Genomic DNA, 16,717 nt, shown 5'->3' on the forward strand with positions numbered 1-16,717 from the left:
CAGCATGAAGGACATACGTATGAGAGTGAATCGAAATTAAGTTACATACGAAAACCAAAACAGCTGGAATCGACCTTACAAAAATTGACAAACAGCCTTAACTTTGACGAAAGCCATTAAGAGGATCAATCCTTCCAAGATTCAGTCTTTTTTCACTAGAAACTAGAGTAAAAGTTTCAATATTCAAAAGATTTGTGAGTTTGATGAGCTTAAACCCTAAGAAAATAGGAGGAATGTTCTTTTACGCTTGATAAAGCTTTTTACACAGAAGGCTTTCTTCCTTGGGCTGCTTCTTTTCTCCAGTCAACGATTAGAAACAATATTTTCCATAACTGAATGGAAAAATGGAATTAAAAATCTCTCATAAATACATCCACAGGACCTAAATAAGCAAGGACGGCGTTGGTTTCTCTCCAGGCCACGCCTCTTTCGCGTATTTCTTTTTCGGCGCTTCAGCAATTGTCATTGGTGCATTTTGCATAGCTGGGCCCGCGGGTATCGGTTCGGGTACGGGTATTCTCGGAGATGTCGGCAGTGTCGGCGACGACACGTCGGGTGCCGAGGTGATCGTCAAACGCGGTTTGTGGTGCGCTGAAGGCGAGGTGGGACTCGTAGGTTCAGGAATAGGGCCGGATCCTGGCAGATTGGAGTAGAGGCCTTGAGAATACGGAAAACTCTGAAGTCGTCGTGTTATATTTTCCGTCAAGTTGCCCATAGGTGACACTGGTCCTCGCATTTTCTGTGTAAATAAGAAACGTCGGCCGTTTTGAAAACAGAAAAAAAATTAGTCTCTGTGCAGAACTACCTCTTAAAGTAATGAAATAAGAGCGAAGGGTAGATCCAAACCTGCGACACGCGCGCTTCGCGCTTCCGTTTCGAGAACATTCGTACACCCATTCGGTCGCCCGAATGAAACCCGAAATTTAACAGCCCGTTGATAGAGCGATCCCGTGAGCAACTGACATGAAGCCCCCTCGCTATACCTCACTGAGACTTCGTTATCATTGAGGTAAAAACCTAAAAATTTGGCCTTGTGCTAGGAAGGTCCTAGAGGCCTGATTTCGGCATTCAGTTTAAATCAGTCAAATGGTTTTCCCATGTACCAGGACGTATCTCGTGAAAGGATCTTCCCGGCAGCAAAATTAGAAGATCATAGAGCTAGGGTGACTCGAGCACCATGTAAACAACTTTAGAAAGAAAATCCACGCAGCAAAAGAAACTGTATCAACATGATCACTGATGGGTGCTGAGCGTTCAACAACTTCGTTATACCATTATCGTGAACGAGAAAATCAAACCAAACTTTTCCCATGTAAACTGTGCCTCTAAGATCTTCCGCGAGTGCAACAATCTTCCTCGCTACATGTAACCAGGCCCATCAATTGAGTGGTTTGAAAACAACCTCCAACGACACAAGTAAAAAAGGACCAATGTGCAAGTGCTGGATGACTGACGAGGAAACGAAGCAAATGAAGGATCTATGGATAGTGTCGTGCAAACCATCTAATTGGAACAAGTACTAGGGACAGCTGAAAACGAAATGAAGAATTGACAGGGTTTGTACTCTTTTAAGCTCTTCAAATTCCATGACTTTTCGTAACTTTTTCCATCATCTTCTCTAGCTTTCCATGACCTTAAGTTTAGCTGTCACGTAAGAAAGTTTTCAAAGCTGCCCTTATTTTAGGATATTTTCTGACACAACTCAGTTCAAATTTAAATAAATTAACAACCTCTGCCCGCCAAACTTCCGATTGTTTGATAGAAACTCGTTTTCATTTCATTTTATCCTTGCTTTGACAACTGCAATGATTAATCTGCCATTTATAACTATACAAAAATTTGGTTTTATCAACGGAGTTGATAATGTAAATTGGCCACCGTACAGAGATTCTAAAAGCTGACGTTTCGAGCGTTAGCCCTTTGTCAGAGCGAATCCGACGAAGGGCTAACGCTCGAAACGTCAGCTTTTAGAATCTCTGTACGGTGGCCAATTTACATTATCAACTCCGTTGATAAAACCAAATTTTTGTATACTACTTCCCCACCGACGCAGCACCACAGTTTCTTTAGAAACTACCCTTTCATTCATTTATAACTATAATTTGCCATGACTTTCAATGACCGACCATAACATTCCATGACTTTCCCGGCCTGGAAAATGAAATTCTTAAATTCCATGACCCGTACGAACCTGATTGAACAGATCAGGAGGGGGTTACCCAAGAGAAATCCGAGGGAGTTATCAGAGACAATATCCCAGAATATCCCATCCGATGTTATCCGAGAATTGAACAGATCAGTAGAGGAAATATCCGAGAACACCAGCTCAAGGATTTGCATAATTCTTCGTATCAGAAGACGGCCGGAGAATTCGATAAGCGTTTTTAGGATTTGATAAATACGAGCTTACATCCATTATACTAGGTCCATAGCACGTCATTTTCACAGACCATCTCGACCTTTCAATGCGATTCTGCTCGCATGAGAAGCCACGCTAAATCGTTAAGGGTAATGCTGATAACTGAGGCACATGACTCTCTAGACAAGTCTCGTTTCGCCGGAAAATTAATTTGAAAATAACGTGACCTTAGAAAACAGAGTACCTGCAAAAGTCCGAAACGTTTAGGGCACGAAAAGCCATTTCTGAACCTATCAACCGCTCGTTCAGGAAAGCCGATCTTTTAACATGTTTTCAAGGTAACAAATAGCAAACTGACTGTGAAGTTTGATGACTTAAATTCTCTCCGTTCTTGAGATACAGAGGGAATTGGGACACCCGAAAATAGCCCGTAAAGTTTCGGGACTTTCGAGAAACGGGCCTTGGTGTTTTGTTATTAATTCAAAATATTCTCCACATCCACGAACAGATTTCCTTTCTTTTTCGACAAAGAACAGGGACAGCTGTAAATTTGAAAAAGTGGTCAGCGCAGAGTTCAGCTTAACAGTGAACAATGTGATAATCAGTGAACGTTAGTCCATACACAGACTAACAACGGTATTCATATCTCGAACGTACAACGTCCATGAATGGTTGTTGAATGTCCCTGTTTATCTACGCACCGCAAACCAAGACAATTGCGCTTTGAAAACAAAGTGATTCTCCTGGTGATATTCTCTGAGTGGAATAAATGTCCACTGCTTTTTCACCAAACTTGATATTTCGACTGCGTTTCTTACTAGTATGACCATGCGGTAGTAAAATAACTCAGTTTTCAAATAGTGTGTCTTTTTACGGACGTTAGTTGTCGATTGATATGTAAGTCCCGAAAATTTTTTTCACGGATATTACCATTTCTAATATTGCTTTATTCTCGTTTCTTTGTTCGCTACCTGGTATTAGCCTCGCGGGAACTTAGTTCGAAAACCAGAATGGCTTTGTAACGCGTTTGACGATCGTATATAAAATTAAACGGTTTTTCTTCTTTTCTGAACAAAGAAACTCGCTTTTAATCACAAAATCAGATGTTCTCGCTGTTATCACTTACTGTAACAGGAAAAAAAAACTGCTTTTGATAAAAGATCAGGAGATAAGAAATGTCTGTTTAGAATTTAAGGAAGCCGTTCCCAAAATGTCGCTAACGAGAGTTTAGTGTATTATTTACGATAAGCTATGAGACAATGAATAGCAAATTGTTAGGTAATTTCGTAATAAACTTACCAGTGGACGTTTGCTGTGGTGAAATCTGTTAAAAGTCGAGTACATAATCAATTTCCGTTACTTTGGAGACGATAGATCTTTTAACATGTTTTCAAGGTAACAAATAGCAAACTGACTGTGAAGTTTGATGACTTAAATCCTCTCCGTTCTTCACAGGCGGCCCAGAGTCGGAAGTTAAACAATTATAAGGATTTGTATGGGAATCTTGATAACAGACTGAAAAAGATATTTACCCGCAAAAGTTCGCAATAAAAAAGCCGTACTTTATTGTCATGGTGAATTTCTTGCTTTTTGTGTGGTTTTTTGCCTGATTGAATGCGATTTAAGCGACTTCTCAAATTCCCGAGTCGTCACTTTTCCCTAAATAAAGGAAAGGCTGGCAACTCATTTTTAACTTACCTCAGATCTCGCCGAAAAAAATCACACTTCCCCGGCATCAGTCACGCTCAAACTCCGGCGATGGCTACACGGATAAATTTACTTCCCCTTGACCAAGTTTCAAGGTCCAGCGAGTATCCATTGCTGAGAAACTGCGAAAAATATTCAAATTTTCGAACTCCTTCGAGGCTCGCTAACAACCAATTTTGACACGGCTGGTCAACGGTTCACCGAGCCTCCATACGGTGAGCGCAAACCTACGCAAGTGTACCCATAGTTGGGCAGAGCAAAACAAATCCCAGACTCGTCCCCAAATACCTGCCTGGGGTCATGTTCGAGTTTCTAAATCGGCGAACGATATTAATAGTTCCACACTGAAACCTTAAACACAGCTCCCATCGCTTTGGTTGCCCCACCGCATGTTATAAATCCGGATTTTCATCGAACTCCATAAGTACTGAAGCTGTTTGAAGCCTCGCGCGTGCAAAAATCCCCTCGTCCGATGACACTCGACACCACGGCTGTTTTTTTGTTGTTGTTGGAAAAAGTATAGTTTTGTTAAGTGAATTGCTTTGAGCCAAAGAAATCACTGTCCAAAAATTGAAACTCGGATACCTTTCAGGTATTCCAAGTAATAATTGTTGGTTTTCGATCGGTATCGCTTGATGCACCGGTGTGAGAAATAATTTTGAACATTTCAACGCAACTGGATGCGCAAAAACAAAGCACGGATGATTTCAACGATGGCATTTTCCCTGGACTCTCAACAGAAAAATGAGTCCAAAAGGCTGAAAAGGTGCAGCGACCTTTTCACATGAATTTCTTCTGCAGTCATGATAATATGAGTTGTTGACGGATGAAAAACAGGATTGTGTTTCATACACTCGTAAATACCTTCGACTGCGTTTCAAACTCCATCCAAACAGCTTCAGTACTTATGGAGTTCGATGAAAATCCGGATTTATAACATGCGGTGGGGCAACCAAAGCGATGGGAGCTGTGTTTAAGGTTTCAGTGTGGAACTATTAATATCGTTCGCCGATTTAGAAACTCGAACATGACCCCAGGCAGGTATTTGGGGACGAGTCTGGGATTTGTTTTGCTCTGCCCAACTATGGGTAAACTTGCGTAGGTTTGCGCTCACCATATGGAGGCTCGGTGAACCGTTGACCAGCCGTGTCAAAATTGGTTGTTAGCGAGCCTCGAAGGAGTTCGAAAATTTGAATATTTTTCGCAGTTTCTCAGCAATGGATACTCGCTGGACCTTGAAACTTGGTCAAGGGGAAGTAAATTTATCCGTGTAGCCATCGCCGGAGTTTGAGCGTGACTGATGCCGGGGAAGTGTGATTTTTTTCGGCGAGATCTGAGGTAAGTTAAAAATGAGTTGCCAGCCTTTCCTTTATTTAGGGAAAAGTGACGACTCGGGAATTTGAGAAGTCGCTTAAATCGCATTCAATCAGGCAAAAAACCACACAAAAAGCAAGAAATTCACCATGACAATAAAGTACGGCTTTTTTATTGCGAACTTTTGCGGGTAAATATCTTTTTCAGTCTGTTATCAAGATTCCCATACAAATCCTTATAATTGTTTACCTTCCGACTCTGGGCCGCCTGTGCGTTCTTGAGATACAGAGGGAATTGGGACACCCGAAAATAGCCCGTAAAGTTTCGGGACTTTCGAGAAACGGGCCCTGGTGTTTTGTTATTAATTCAAAATATTCTCCGTGGAAAACCTGCAGGTTGTGAAGTCGTTCGTCCCTTATGTCTTGCTGTTGGATGACTGACGCCAGATGTGACGTAAATGGTCCATTGCCTTCTCTTAATGGACGAGTGATGTCTGTAGAGATGTGTGTGTGTAGTTCTTTTAGATTCTTGTGGGCTGGCTAGTATTAGGTGAGGAAGCGACCTGACACGGATAAAATTGGAACAAATAATTGCAAAAATCAAACGACTGAATGTAATTATCGTGTTCAAAAGAACAATACCATACCTTGTTTGGAATTACAAGAGTTGTCTGAATCATATTTCGAAACTTTCCGACCGTGGGATCAATATCCTCTGAAATGATAAGAAATAAATTAGTATCCAAATAAGAAACGATTTCATGACGCCGGAAAATGACGCTCAAACCGATAAGGACACCCGAAACCAAAGCTATCTTTACCTGGATTTAGGATTTCTTCTCCTTCTCTAAATGCCACAGATAGTGATGTTTTTCTTTTTCGTTTAAGTGACGTTACACCAGCTAAATTAGTGCTTCCTTCTTCGATACCAAGTGAGGATATCCTTTTATTGTGAGCAGTATTAAACTCCGTCAAATCCTATTTTCATAGAATAGATAAGGATGTAGTATTATTACAACTTTAGAGTGCCTATCACCTTAAAAAGACTGTCGACAAAAAATTTACATATTATGTATACTACCCATTTAACCCATTCACAGCTCAAATGCCTTAGGACGCCTTCCCCTCCCCCCCCTCCCCATTCATGAGTAAAATTGTCTGGCATTAGACAGAGTAAAATCTATTAAGTCTCACTCTCAAGTGTCCATGGGTTAATGGGAACAGAGTTTTTGACTGAGTTCGACCAATTCACACCTCAAACGCCCTAGGACGCTCGCCACTGACGAGTACATGTGAAATCGTCTGGCGTTAGACAGAGTAAAATCTGATTCGCAGGGCTCAATGTGTTAACTTTCAGTTCACTTAAAAAAATCAAGTATGCCTTGCTAATTAATTCCTCCAGAAATGTACATATAAGGTATTGACAATAGTGATTTGTAAAGAGCAATGCTCTGACGTTGAGCATTGGACTACAGTAGGTCCTGAGTTCAATTCCAGCCAAACCAACACTCAGGGTCTTAAAATAACTGAGGAGAAAGTCCTGCTTTTGTAATTTTCAACCGCAAATGATTAGACTTTCAAGTCTTTTGCGATAAGGACTATAAATCTACACTGTTCGTAACCTCAAAAAGACATTAATTAAGCCCTTAATTAACGACCCCTCGTTGATGAGTAAAATTGGCTGACATTAGACAGAGTAAAATCTATGAAGTCTTACTCCTAACACTCAATGGGCTAAAGATACAACACACTATTTTCGAAGAGCAGGGCACAGAGTTTCCAGTGTTGTGATCTGGCCTGAATTCCAGGGTTACATTAGAAGCTGTTCACTGGCAGTATACCACCATATGTTTGTCAAAAATTTGCCTCTCACCGCTGGCTACTCTGCCTTGATTTTTACTCAAACCCTTTTAAAAGACAAGAGAGACCACCATTTATTAAAAGCCCAGGCATCTCCTTCAAAGATTATTGAAACCCCTGGAATTCTCCAATAAAATGTGCCTTTCTCTTTATCTTGGCAGATTTATGTATTATACTATAGACAGTTTAATTGTTTGTTTGGTCATTCGAGATTATCAAGCATTTTTTGGTCATGAAAAAAATTCTTGCACTTCCCCCACCATCCCCCCCAAAAAAATTCCAATGTTTCACTGATGATGTAACTTGTACATAGGTGCAGCGAGTACCCCAGTGTTAACAAATCATTTCTAGACAATTGTAAGAATATTGCTTTTCCTGAAACACATGTTTATGTCTGAGGAGTAATAACAGCGACAAACCATTCACTACATCAGATCCCTAAACCCTACCCAATTCTCTGATCTAGTACAAACTGAATCTGTAACAACCAATAAAATGGTCATCACAGTCTGTTCTAGTGCAATGAGATGCAATAATTGTAGCATTTTAGACAGTTGTACCTGTACAGTACAGGTCAGAGATAAGTGATAAGTGGGGGTGCAGGGATGGCGCAGTGGTGAGAGCACTCGCCTACCACCAATGTGGCCCGGGTTCGATTCCCAGACTCGGCGACTCGGCGTCATATGTGGGTTGACTTTGTTGGTTCTCTACCCTGCACCGAGAGATTCTCCCCGGGTGCTCCGGTTTCCCCTCTCCTCAAAAACCAACATTTGACTTGATTTGCGTTAATTGTTAATTTCAATTTACAGTGTCCCCAATTAGTGCTTCAGCGCTAGAACGACTAGACACTTAAGTTCCTTTCCTTTTCTTTTAAAGTTTCTTACCAATGCACACGCAAAACACAGCGTGTTTGAAATTGCGTTTGAAATTGCATAAACGCGTTTGCTCTTTTGTTATTCATAGCTACAATCTTTTGTTGGCATTGTTTACTGTAGTTAAATAGCTGAAACTTCTTATGACGATTATTTTTTTCCCATTTTTTTAACTTTTCATTTTAATATGTGCTTTTTGGAGCGTAGTGAGTTTTCCCTCATAATGTATCCACACGTTCTAGCGGGCCTTTCATTTTGGCTGAGCCAGTTAGGTCCTGGTAACTGATGACATCAAAGAAGTCAAGAATGTAATTCCATTGTGAATCATCAGAACATTCATAGCATCCGAAGGATAACCATCGCCCGACATTTCTACAAAGACTTAACAAAAAGCTCTAGATTTTCAACAAGACTTCAATTCTTATACATTTGCGCATTAATTTTCTTTATGAAGAGATGCAATGTTCTTTGACGTCATTACTTACCAAGGCCCAACTGGCTCGCCCAAAATTTTTTGTGCATAAATCAAGCGCCCGCTAAAACGCGTGGATACGCTACGAGGGAAACTTTTTTGAAGTACTACACGAAAGACACTATAGATATGCAAGCGAAAGTGAAAAAACGGGGGAAAAACAAGCATCATAGGGACTTGAAGAGTATCTGTCCATCTTTGATCACTCGAGGAAATTCGGGAAGCGCCTCAAGGGTCTACACGAAGCCCTCTGCTGTCATTTTTAGCAGTGTTGAATCTTACATCCACGAACCCAAGATGTCCTCTCTTTTTCGACAAAGAAAGGGGACAGCTGTAAATTTGAAAAAGTGGTCAGCGCACAGTAGAGTTCAGCTTAACAGTGAACAATGTGGTAATAAACGTTAGTCCATACACGAACTAACAACAGTATTCACATTTCCAACATACAACGTCCATCATGGAATGGTTGTTGAATGTCCCTGTTTATCTACGCACCGCAAACTAAGACAATTGCTCTTTGAAAACAAAGTGATATTCTATGAGTGGAAGAAATGTCCACTGCTTTTTCACCAAACTTGATATTTCGACTGCGTTTCTTACTACGTTTCTTACTAATATGACCATGCAGTAGTAAAATAACTCAGTTTTCAAATAGTGTAGTCTTTTTACGGACGTGAGTTGTCGATTGATATGTAAGTCGCGAAATTTTTTTTCACGAACATTACCATTTCTAATATTGCTTTATTCTCATTTCTTTGTTCGCTAACTGGTACTAGCCTCGAGGGAACTTAGTTCGAAAACCACAATGGCTTGATGATCGTATATAAAATTAAACGGTTTTTCTTCTTTTCTGAACAAAGAAACTCGCTTTTAATCACAAAATCAGATGTTCTCGCTGTTATCACTTACTGTAACAGGAAAAAAAAACTCCTTTTGATAAAAAATCAGGAGATATGAAATGTCTGTTTAGAATTTAAGGAACCCGTTCCCAAAATGTCGCTAATGAGAGTTTAGTGTATTATTTACGATAAGCTATGAGACAATGAATAGCAAATTGTTAGGTAATTTCGTAATAAACTTACCAGTGGACGTTTGTTGTGGTGAAATCTGTTAAAAGTCGAGTACACAATTAATTTCAAAACTAATCATCAGATGTTTTTCATGTACAATTCCACAAGAAAATTATACTGACACTAAAGCCTGAAGTCGTCATTTAACAAAGGATCAACCTAATCGACTTCCCGACAAAAACTGTCGACGAATGGAATCCATGCAATGATGACACGTAGGGCGCGTTCGATTGACCGTATTCCGGAATAGGAATACATAGAATAGAAGTTAGAAATACTTCGTTTTTGCGGAGATTCATATTAATATTGTCAAACATCTGCTAAAACGCTATTTTAAACATAGCTTTATTATCCTTGTTGCTGCAAAACGCCACAGATAGTGTTTTAAATCATCACTTCGCGTATTCTTATTCCGGAAGTAGGATCAATCGAACGCGCCCGTAAGATGGAAGATGGAAGGAAAAGTACCAATAGACGCCGAACCCAATCAGAAGAAGGCGTCGTTTATTCTTGTAAGAAAGAAACAAGTCAAGTTTCGACTCGGTAATCTAAACCAGTCTTGGAAATCTATTTTCCTGTATGACATTGTTTCTAAGTTCGAAGTGGCCATACTTTGCCGCTCTTTCATCAAGTTCGTTCTTCAGAATTTTCGCAATGTGCAATTCTGTTGTTAAGACCAATAATTTTGCCGGTATAACACTTACGGCATGACCGTTAAGAAATATGATTTTGAAATAAACGCCGCATCGGACACGCCGCGTTAAAATTTAGTAAACGCCACGGCGTTTAATCGAGTAAATACGGTAATCTCAGCCTGAACGTTCTTATAAAAATAGGGTTCCTTAAAAAAAATGAGTGAAGTTCACAACAACGGGAAAATCGCCGAAGACTGTCTGATTGTATGTAGCTACATTTTCAGTCCAAAGAGTCTTCGACAGAGGCGAATGATAGCTCAATTGCAAGACCGATAGATTGTTGACAATTAATTCTCAAATCAGTAGTGCAGGACCTTACACAATTACCCTGGGCCCGGTTGTTCGAAAGCCGATTAACTTAATCCAGGATTGGTTGATTGGTTGATATTTTTACAACCATGCAAATCAATATGATTGGTTCGTTTTTGATTGATAGTACCGAGGGGACGCGTGATTGCTAAGTTGCCATTGGTCCCTTTTGCAATTATCAATTTGACGCGTTTGACAGCTGGCGTCTGAATGAAAGTGAGACTCAAGTCCAAGGTAACCAGAGGGTTTTCTCTTCTCGCCGCTTCGCGACTCGTCTTCACCACTTCGCGACTCGTCTTCACCACTTCGCGGCTTTCTCGCGGATCAAGAAAAACCTCTGGGACCAGGATATTACACAGTAATTAACAAATAAAAACAAATTTTGAACATGGACACCTCTTACAAGTTCATCCTCCATGGAGCCCTTGTCCATTTTCAAATCCGGCTACACATGTCATTTTCCTCTGACGAAACTTCACCGAGTGATTAATTCTCTACACTTCCTTGCCTCTCGATTTTTTGACGGTTTGCAGAGATAGCTTATAACGAATACATTGCAGAGGTCATGGGTTCGAATCTCGTTGAAGCTATAAAGCGACGATTGCTTAAACTGTCCAGTTTACTGCGAGGATCACTTCTATCTTTCGTCTATAGCCCGCATTTCTTTCATACTTCAATTACTTTGTTACTCAAAGCCAGGGCTATGACTAGTATGAGAGATGCGAAAAATCAATCCATTCAATTATTCCCATATTGTTGTATGCCTCGTTCTTCAGACGACGCCGCTACAAGAAAACGATAGTGGCCAGGTAATCTGCAGTTTCTCCTAATGAAAACATCGACAGAACAAACCTAAATAATAGAACTTGAAGAAATGCATGTTTTTTCAACATAAGAATAAGAAAAGTTATTTTAAAGAGCGTGATTTTCTGCAAGGGATAGTAATGTCACAAAAAACCCACTTAAATTTTATGTTCTTTTTTGCATAATCTTTTGCTGAAGCAGATGTAAAATGAAGAACATGTTACATGTACAGTACTGAAACAGAGTACATGTACGCTGTCCTGATTCTGAGCTTAAATAGCCACCATACAGCCCGTTAAGTGCCTTAATTAAAAGCAGCCATAAAAGCGGACGTAAGTCGTCCAGAGCAGCAAGAACAGACGAAACAACAGAGCAGAGCTCGAGGCAAGACGACAAGGAATCGCGTTAGGCAATTTCCGCACTCAGTTGCTACTTCACGGCCTGTAGAGAAATATTGGCACCATCACAGCTGCCAAATGTGGACAGTGGTACAGATTTATGCAAACGTACATTCCAAGATGTTTAAATAATTGAAGAAATTGCAGGATAATTACAAAACAAATTTGAAATTTCTTTTTCCTCAGTTGATTGTTATTTCTACTCACGTTTGTCAGTTCACGTTAATGATTGACCATTTCGAATAAACGATTGTGTGAAGGTGCAAGTGATTGTGCGTCTCTATGCAAATTCCATTACTGTATGTCTCTAAAGGCCTTGCCAAACGCTCGCAACATTTCAACGCAACATCTTGCAACATTGTTGCATGATGTTGCGACATGTGTTGAACGAAATCAACATTTTCAACATTTTGAACACAATATGTCGATGTTTATGTGCCCCAGGCCCTTGGCGCGCAACAAAGTGGACCAAGCGCGCATGCCCTAGTGCAACAATGTTGCGTGAACGAGGCCAAACGAGTACAACATCATGCAATATGCAAAATGTTGCACGAGAAATTTGACCGTTTTCAAATTTGATCCAACATGATCCAACATGTTGCAACATATCACAACATATCGCAACAGGGTGGCCAAACGTATGCAACATGTTGTGCCCTAACAATGTTGCAAGATGTTGCGTTGAAATGTTGTGTTCGCCACTGATTGTCATACTATGCACTTGATTTTCTATTCATAACACTCCTAATGATATGCGAAAATGAAATAACACGGAATACCAGCATGTTATTGGCTAGGCGTGCATAAAACACGTGTATGACACTACAGGATAGCTATAAATACGCTTTGGTTGAGGTGCGCTCCCTTCTTTCTCAGTTTCCAGCGGAATTCTGGTCCGGAAGAACGACTTAAACCGCTGATTGATATTTCACCCCATTCCTTAATTCAATTGAGCAATTGAATTAAGGTATGGGGTGAAATATCAATCAGCGGTTAGGGCGCGATCCATTCAACCAAAATTTCGTGAAAGGTTCGAAAAAAATGGCCCATCTCTCGAGGTGGACCACTTTTCTCGGTTGGACCGGTCCGATCGAAAATTGACCGTTCCATTTCACCATTTTTGTTACCAGTACCTGTCTGTAATCTCGAAATCTTCCTGCGACCAATCTGCGACCAATGAATAAACATCCGACATTTTGAATCTTGGCGCGAAAACTGGCCGAAGGGGGAATAAAGCAAGACCGGTCCGAAGTCCCGTTCCATTTGCCTCAAGAAAATTTCGAAAGTTCTGTCCGGAAATTTTGGTTGAATGGATCGCGCCCTTAGTTTCGTACTGCACAACTTGTGCAACACTCATCAGATAAAATTGCCAAATGCGAATATTTAACAATTATTCCTCGAGCCCGAATGGGCTCTGAGTCAATAGCCCATGAAGCCGAAGGCCGAATGGGCTATTGACTCAGAGGCCATGAGGGCGAGAGGAATAATTGTTTTAGTAAAATCCAACTAGTTGGTCAAAAAAATATCGAGACAAAACATCTTTCGCTAGCTTCTACATACTTCATATCTGGCGCCGGATTCATGTTACATTTTGGCAACATTCTACGATGATTCCACATAATATGCGTCATAGCCTGATTCCCACTTAAGATTAGCTGTCTCATTGCAATCACTTTCAACCTTTTTACTCAGCTATTCATCCCTTCGACTTCGTTGTGCTAAAAGATATTTTATGTTTATGTCTGTGTGACTATGTATTTGTTGTAATGTTTCATATTAGTTTGGGGCATAAAGTAATTTACCAAAATACTAGTGTGGTATGGAGCACGGCCTAATTTGAAACAGAAGAAAAAAACCTAACTGAGAAATCTGCGGCACTTTTGGAAAACCAGCTCGGGTTTGTTATCACTGATTTACGTCCACTTAAGGCAAGAATTGATTTACCAAGAATAGAACATGAAAAGGAATCTTTAAAAAGATTAAACAACGCCTTTATTTCAATAAAGTAGTGAAAAACTCAAAATGAACGCCGATTCCCAACTTGCAAATTTTATGCCACCAATGCTACCTACCATTCAGGCTTTGTTGGTCATATCAAAAAGTTCAGTTGTGCGGACATTTATTTCGGTCTTTTTTTTTTTTTTTTCAATTTCTGAGAACGAAAGTCGTTCGATGGACACAAAACCGAGCACACCAAGATTTATAATTAATAATAATAATTGGCAGTGCTAATCACCCTTTACTTGCAGTCTTGAGGACTGAATTACGAAGGGCGCAGCTCACGATATCGGGCTGAAAGCATACAAGGGCGCCTCTGGCTGCCGCTATACAGTCCATTTTGATGTCGGAGCACAGCACCACAGCTAGATGTTAATTAGCTGTGAGTCGATTTTGATGAGGGAGGAAAACCGGAGTACCCGGATAAAAACCTTCGAGCCGGGGCCATGCAGAGTTGAACCCCGCCTAGCAGTGGTGGGAGGCTCGATAGATAACCACTAAGCCACCCTGACTCCCCCACCCTGACTTTCCAGCCCTGACTCCCCCACCCTGACTTTCCAACCCTGACTTCCCCACCCTGACTCCCCAAATCATGCATTCTCTTGAAAAAAAAACACAAACACCTCAACACATAACCAGTAATAAATTCCAAAACGGAAGACCTGCTTTTAAGGCTAGCTTAAGCAGAGGCGTATTTAAGCAACAAAAAGCACGCGGAAGTGCATCTTTTAAACCCTTGACAGTGGTTGTGCTAACTGGGCCATTCCAGTTGGGGTCCAGTCGCATAAAAAAGAGTGTTTTCTTAAGTTCCTAATCGCTGGGGGAAGTACTTAGGCTATTCTCTTCGTTCATCTCACATAGCTGTCGCAATAATTCATTATGGATGAGAAATAATTAGTCAACCAAACCGCCAGAATTTTTTCCGGTCCACGCCCTCATGATTCAGTTATTTCTACCCTTTGGTGACTTGAAATCAAGTTGCTGGCTTTGAAATATTTCATGATGCTAAATACAGATCCTTTATCATGATCGACAGGTTAGGTGACACTGCTTCCAAAAACAGAATCTGTGAATCATGATCGTTCAACCACTGCTCCTCCTTTACCTGACAGCCACTTTGAAATGGGTCATAGCAAACAATGACAGCGACACATTTGAGCTTGGAAAAGGGATCAATCTGCGAAAAATCAACTTGTTCAGGGACTTTCAGGAACGCGAGGCGAGCGTGTTCGAAGAATTGCCTTCCAGCTGCTTCAAAAGATCAAAGGTTCATGACTTAGGCAGTTATTTTGACTACTACGCAAGCACCAAAGTATTCTACACTAAGACGGCCGTCGGAGCTGGTTTGGACGCATCACTACAGACAGCATTTACTCTTGGAACAACGTTAAACAGCGTCATCCAGACGAAAGATTCAGAGAAAACTAATATAAGTGGAATGTCTCTAAATGTCCGAGCATTGACAGAAAAGATCCTGGTGAAAAAGGACTGCTTGGATGATGTTGATGTCTCCACTCTAACGAAACGTCTCCTGAAGGAATTCGAACGTCTACCCTTAACATTTGAGAAGCCTTGGCTCGCAAACTCCTGGAAGCTATACTCCAATTTCTTGCAGACGTTCGGTTCCCATGTTATAACGTCCATAAAGCGTGGATCAAGTATAAAGCAGACGACGTTTGTGCAGAGTTCTGAATCATACAGTCAGCGAGACTTCCAGGTGAAGAGTTGCGTTTCACTCGCAGGACCTACCAGTGTTGGCAAAGTCGGTGTCGAAGCGTGTGCAAATGTCAGCCGAAGTGAAGCATCACGTGCAAGCCATATGAACACGGTAGACAGACTCATCGTCCGAGGAGGGACCAAAGAAACTCGTAACGCGCTGTTCAAACAGAGGACGGAAGAATTGATCGAGAAGTTGATGAATGAAGCTGGCGAGTCAGACGCGGCTGTGGAGCACAGTTTCAGATCAATTTGGGACATTCTTCAAAGTCGCTTCGAGACAGGATCAGACAACTACATCCGAGCTGTAAACCTGCAGTACTACTACCTTGGTTACTTGAATTATGGCTGTCGACTTAAAGAAAGTGGTGGTGTACAGCTGCAAAACTTCGACTACACCAGAGGTTCCACCAAGGAGTCTCCTGAATTTGAGTGCTCTTTGGCTTCAAAGGGGTGCCACAACGATGCCGATTGTCATTACAGAATAGGAGTCAAGTGATCCTGCTACGGTAAAACTTGCGTTCGCTACGACGAAGAGGAACAAGATACCGGGGTCTCCAAGCGTACTGCATACGCCAACACCGACAAGAAATGGGGATGGCATAGCTGCGGCTGGAAAGTGACTTGGTTTAAGTGTGCCTGCTACAACGACAACATTGAGGTCCGTAAAGAGGTGTGGAGGATGCCAAACAGAGATGCCGTTCAGAAAGGTGTCAGGCGTTATGCTGCTCACCATAGGTCGACGAAGCTAAGGCGTGATCAAGTTCGAAAAGATTTAAAAGCTGAGATCAAATCCTAGAGATGTTGGCAACATTTAGAGAAGTACGACGCAGTAAAATAGGTTTCTCTGTCAAATTCGCATAGTATTCACATGTATTGTATGCTATGAAACAATATTAAAATGGCAAAGAGGTAACAATTCCTGATTGAGTGACCATTTAAACATGCACCTATCCAAGATTCCAAAATACAGAAATCGGAATTAACGAATTAACCTTTGATGATTTTAACTTGAAATTCAATCTGGGCGGATCACGGAAAACATTTTTAAAAGCAAAGTTAAGCTCAGTATTTGTCGTCGTGTATCTCAACGGTAAACCAGCCTCACTGCGTTTCGAGCAGAGTCGTTACTAATGTACGCTCT

At 41.0% G+C, this 16,717-nt stretch overlaps 2 protein-coding genes across 2 annotated transcripts; one reads left to right on the plus strand and one right to left on the minus strand.

Annotated features, from left to right (window-relative positions):
• Positions 1 to 323: 323 nt before the first annotated feature.
• On the minus strand, positions 324 to 13,054 carry LOC138046005 (nuclear inhibitor of protein phosphatase 1-like). Its single transcript, XM_068892693.1, has 5 exons — positions 12,993 to 13,054; positions 9,666 to 9,690; positions 6,201 to 6,357; positions 6,027 to 6,094; positions 324 to 739 (listed from the first exon to the last, which is right to left on the minus strand). Exons 1-5 carry the CDS (start codon positions 13,052 to 13,054, stop codon positions 383 to 385), a joined length of 669 nt encoding a protein of 222 aa, XP_068748794.1. The 3' UTR covers positions 324 to 382.
• A 1,878-nt stretch (positions 13,055 to 14,932) lies between these two features.
• On the plus strand, positions 14,933 to 16,375 carry LOC138046006 (DELTA-alicitoxin-Pse2b-like). The gene has a single exon (XM_068892694.1). It carries the CDS (start codon positions 14,933 to 14,935, stop codon positions 16,070 to 16,072), a length of 1,140 nt encoding a protein of 379 aa, XP_068748795.1. The 3' UTR covers positions 16,073 to 16,375.
• The last annotated feature ends 342 nt before the right edge of the window (positions 16,376 to 16,717 follow it).

The sequence above is a fragment of the Montipora capricornis genome, chromosome 4 (assembly GCF_036669925.1).
Source record: "Montipora capricornis isolate CH-2021 chromosome 4, ASM3666992v2, whole genome shotgun sequence".
Classification (NCBI taxonomy): domain Eukaryota; kingdom Metazoa; phylum Cnidaria; class Anthozoa; order Scleractinia; family Acroporidae; genus Montipora; species Montipora capricornis.

Coding starts and splice junctions, on each gene's coding strand:
- LOC138046006 (XM_068892694.1), top strand. CDS start 14,933: ATGATCGTTCAACCACTGCTCCTCCTTTACCTGACAGCCACTTTGAAA.
- LOC138046005 (XM_068892693.1), bottom strand. CDS start 13,054: ATGTCGGATGTTTATTCATTGGTCGCAGATTGGTCGCAGGAAGATTTC. Junction 9,691..12,992: donor GATTTCGAGATTACAGACAG/GTACTGGTAACA, acceptor GACTTTTAACAG/ATTTCACCACAACAAACGTC. Junction 6,358..9,665: donor ACCACAACAAACGTCCACTG/GTAAGTTTATTA, acceptor CTATGAAAATAG/GATTTGACGGAGTTTAATAC.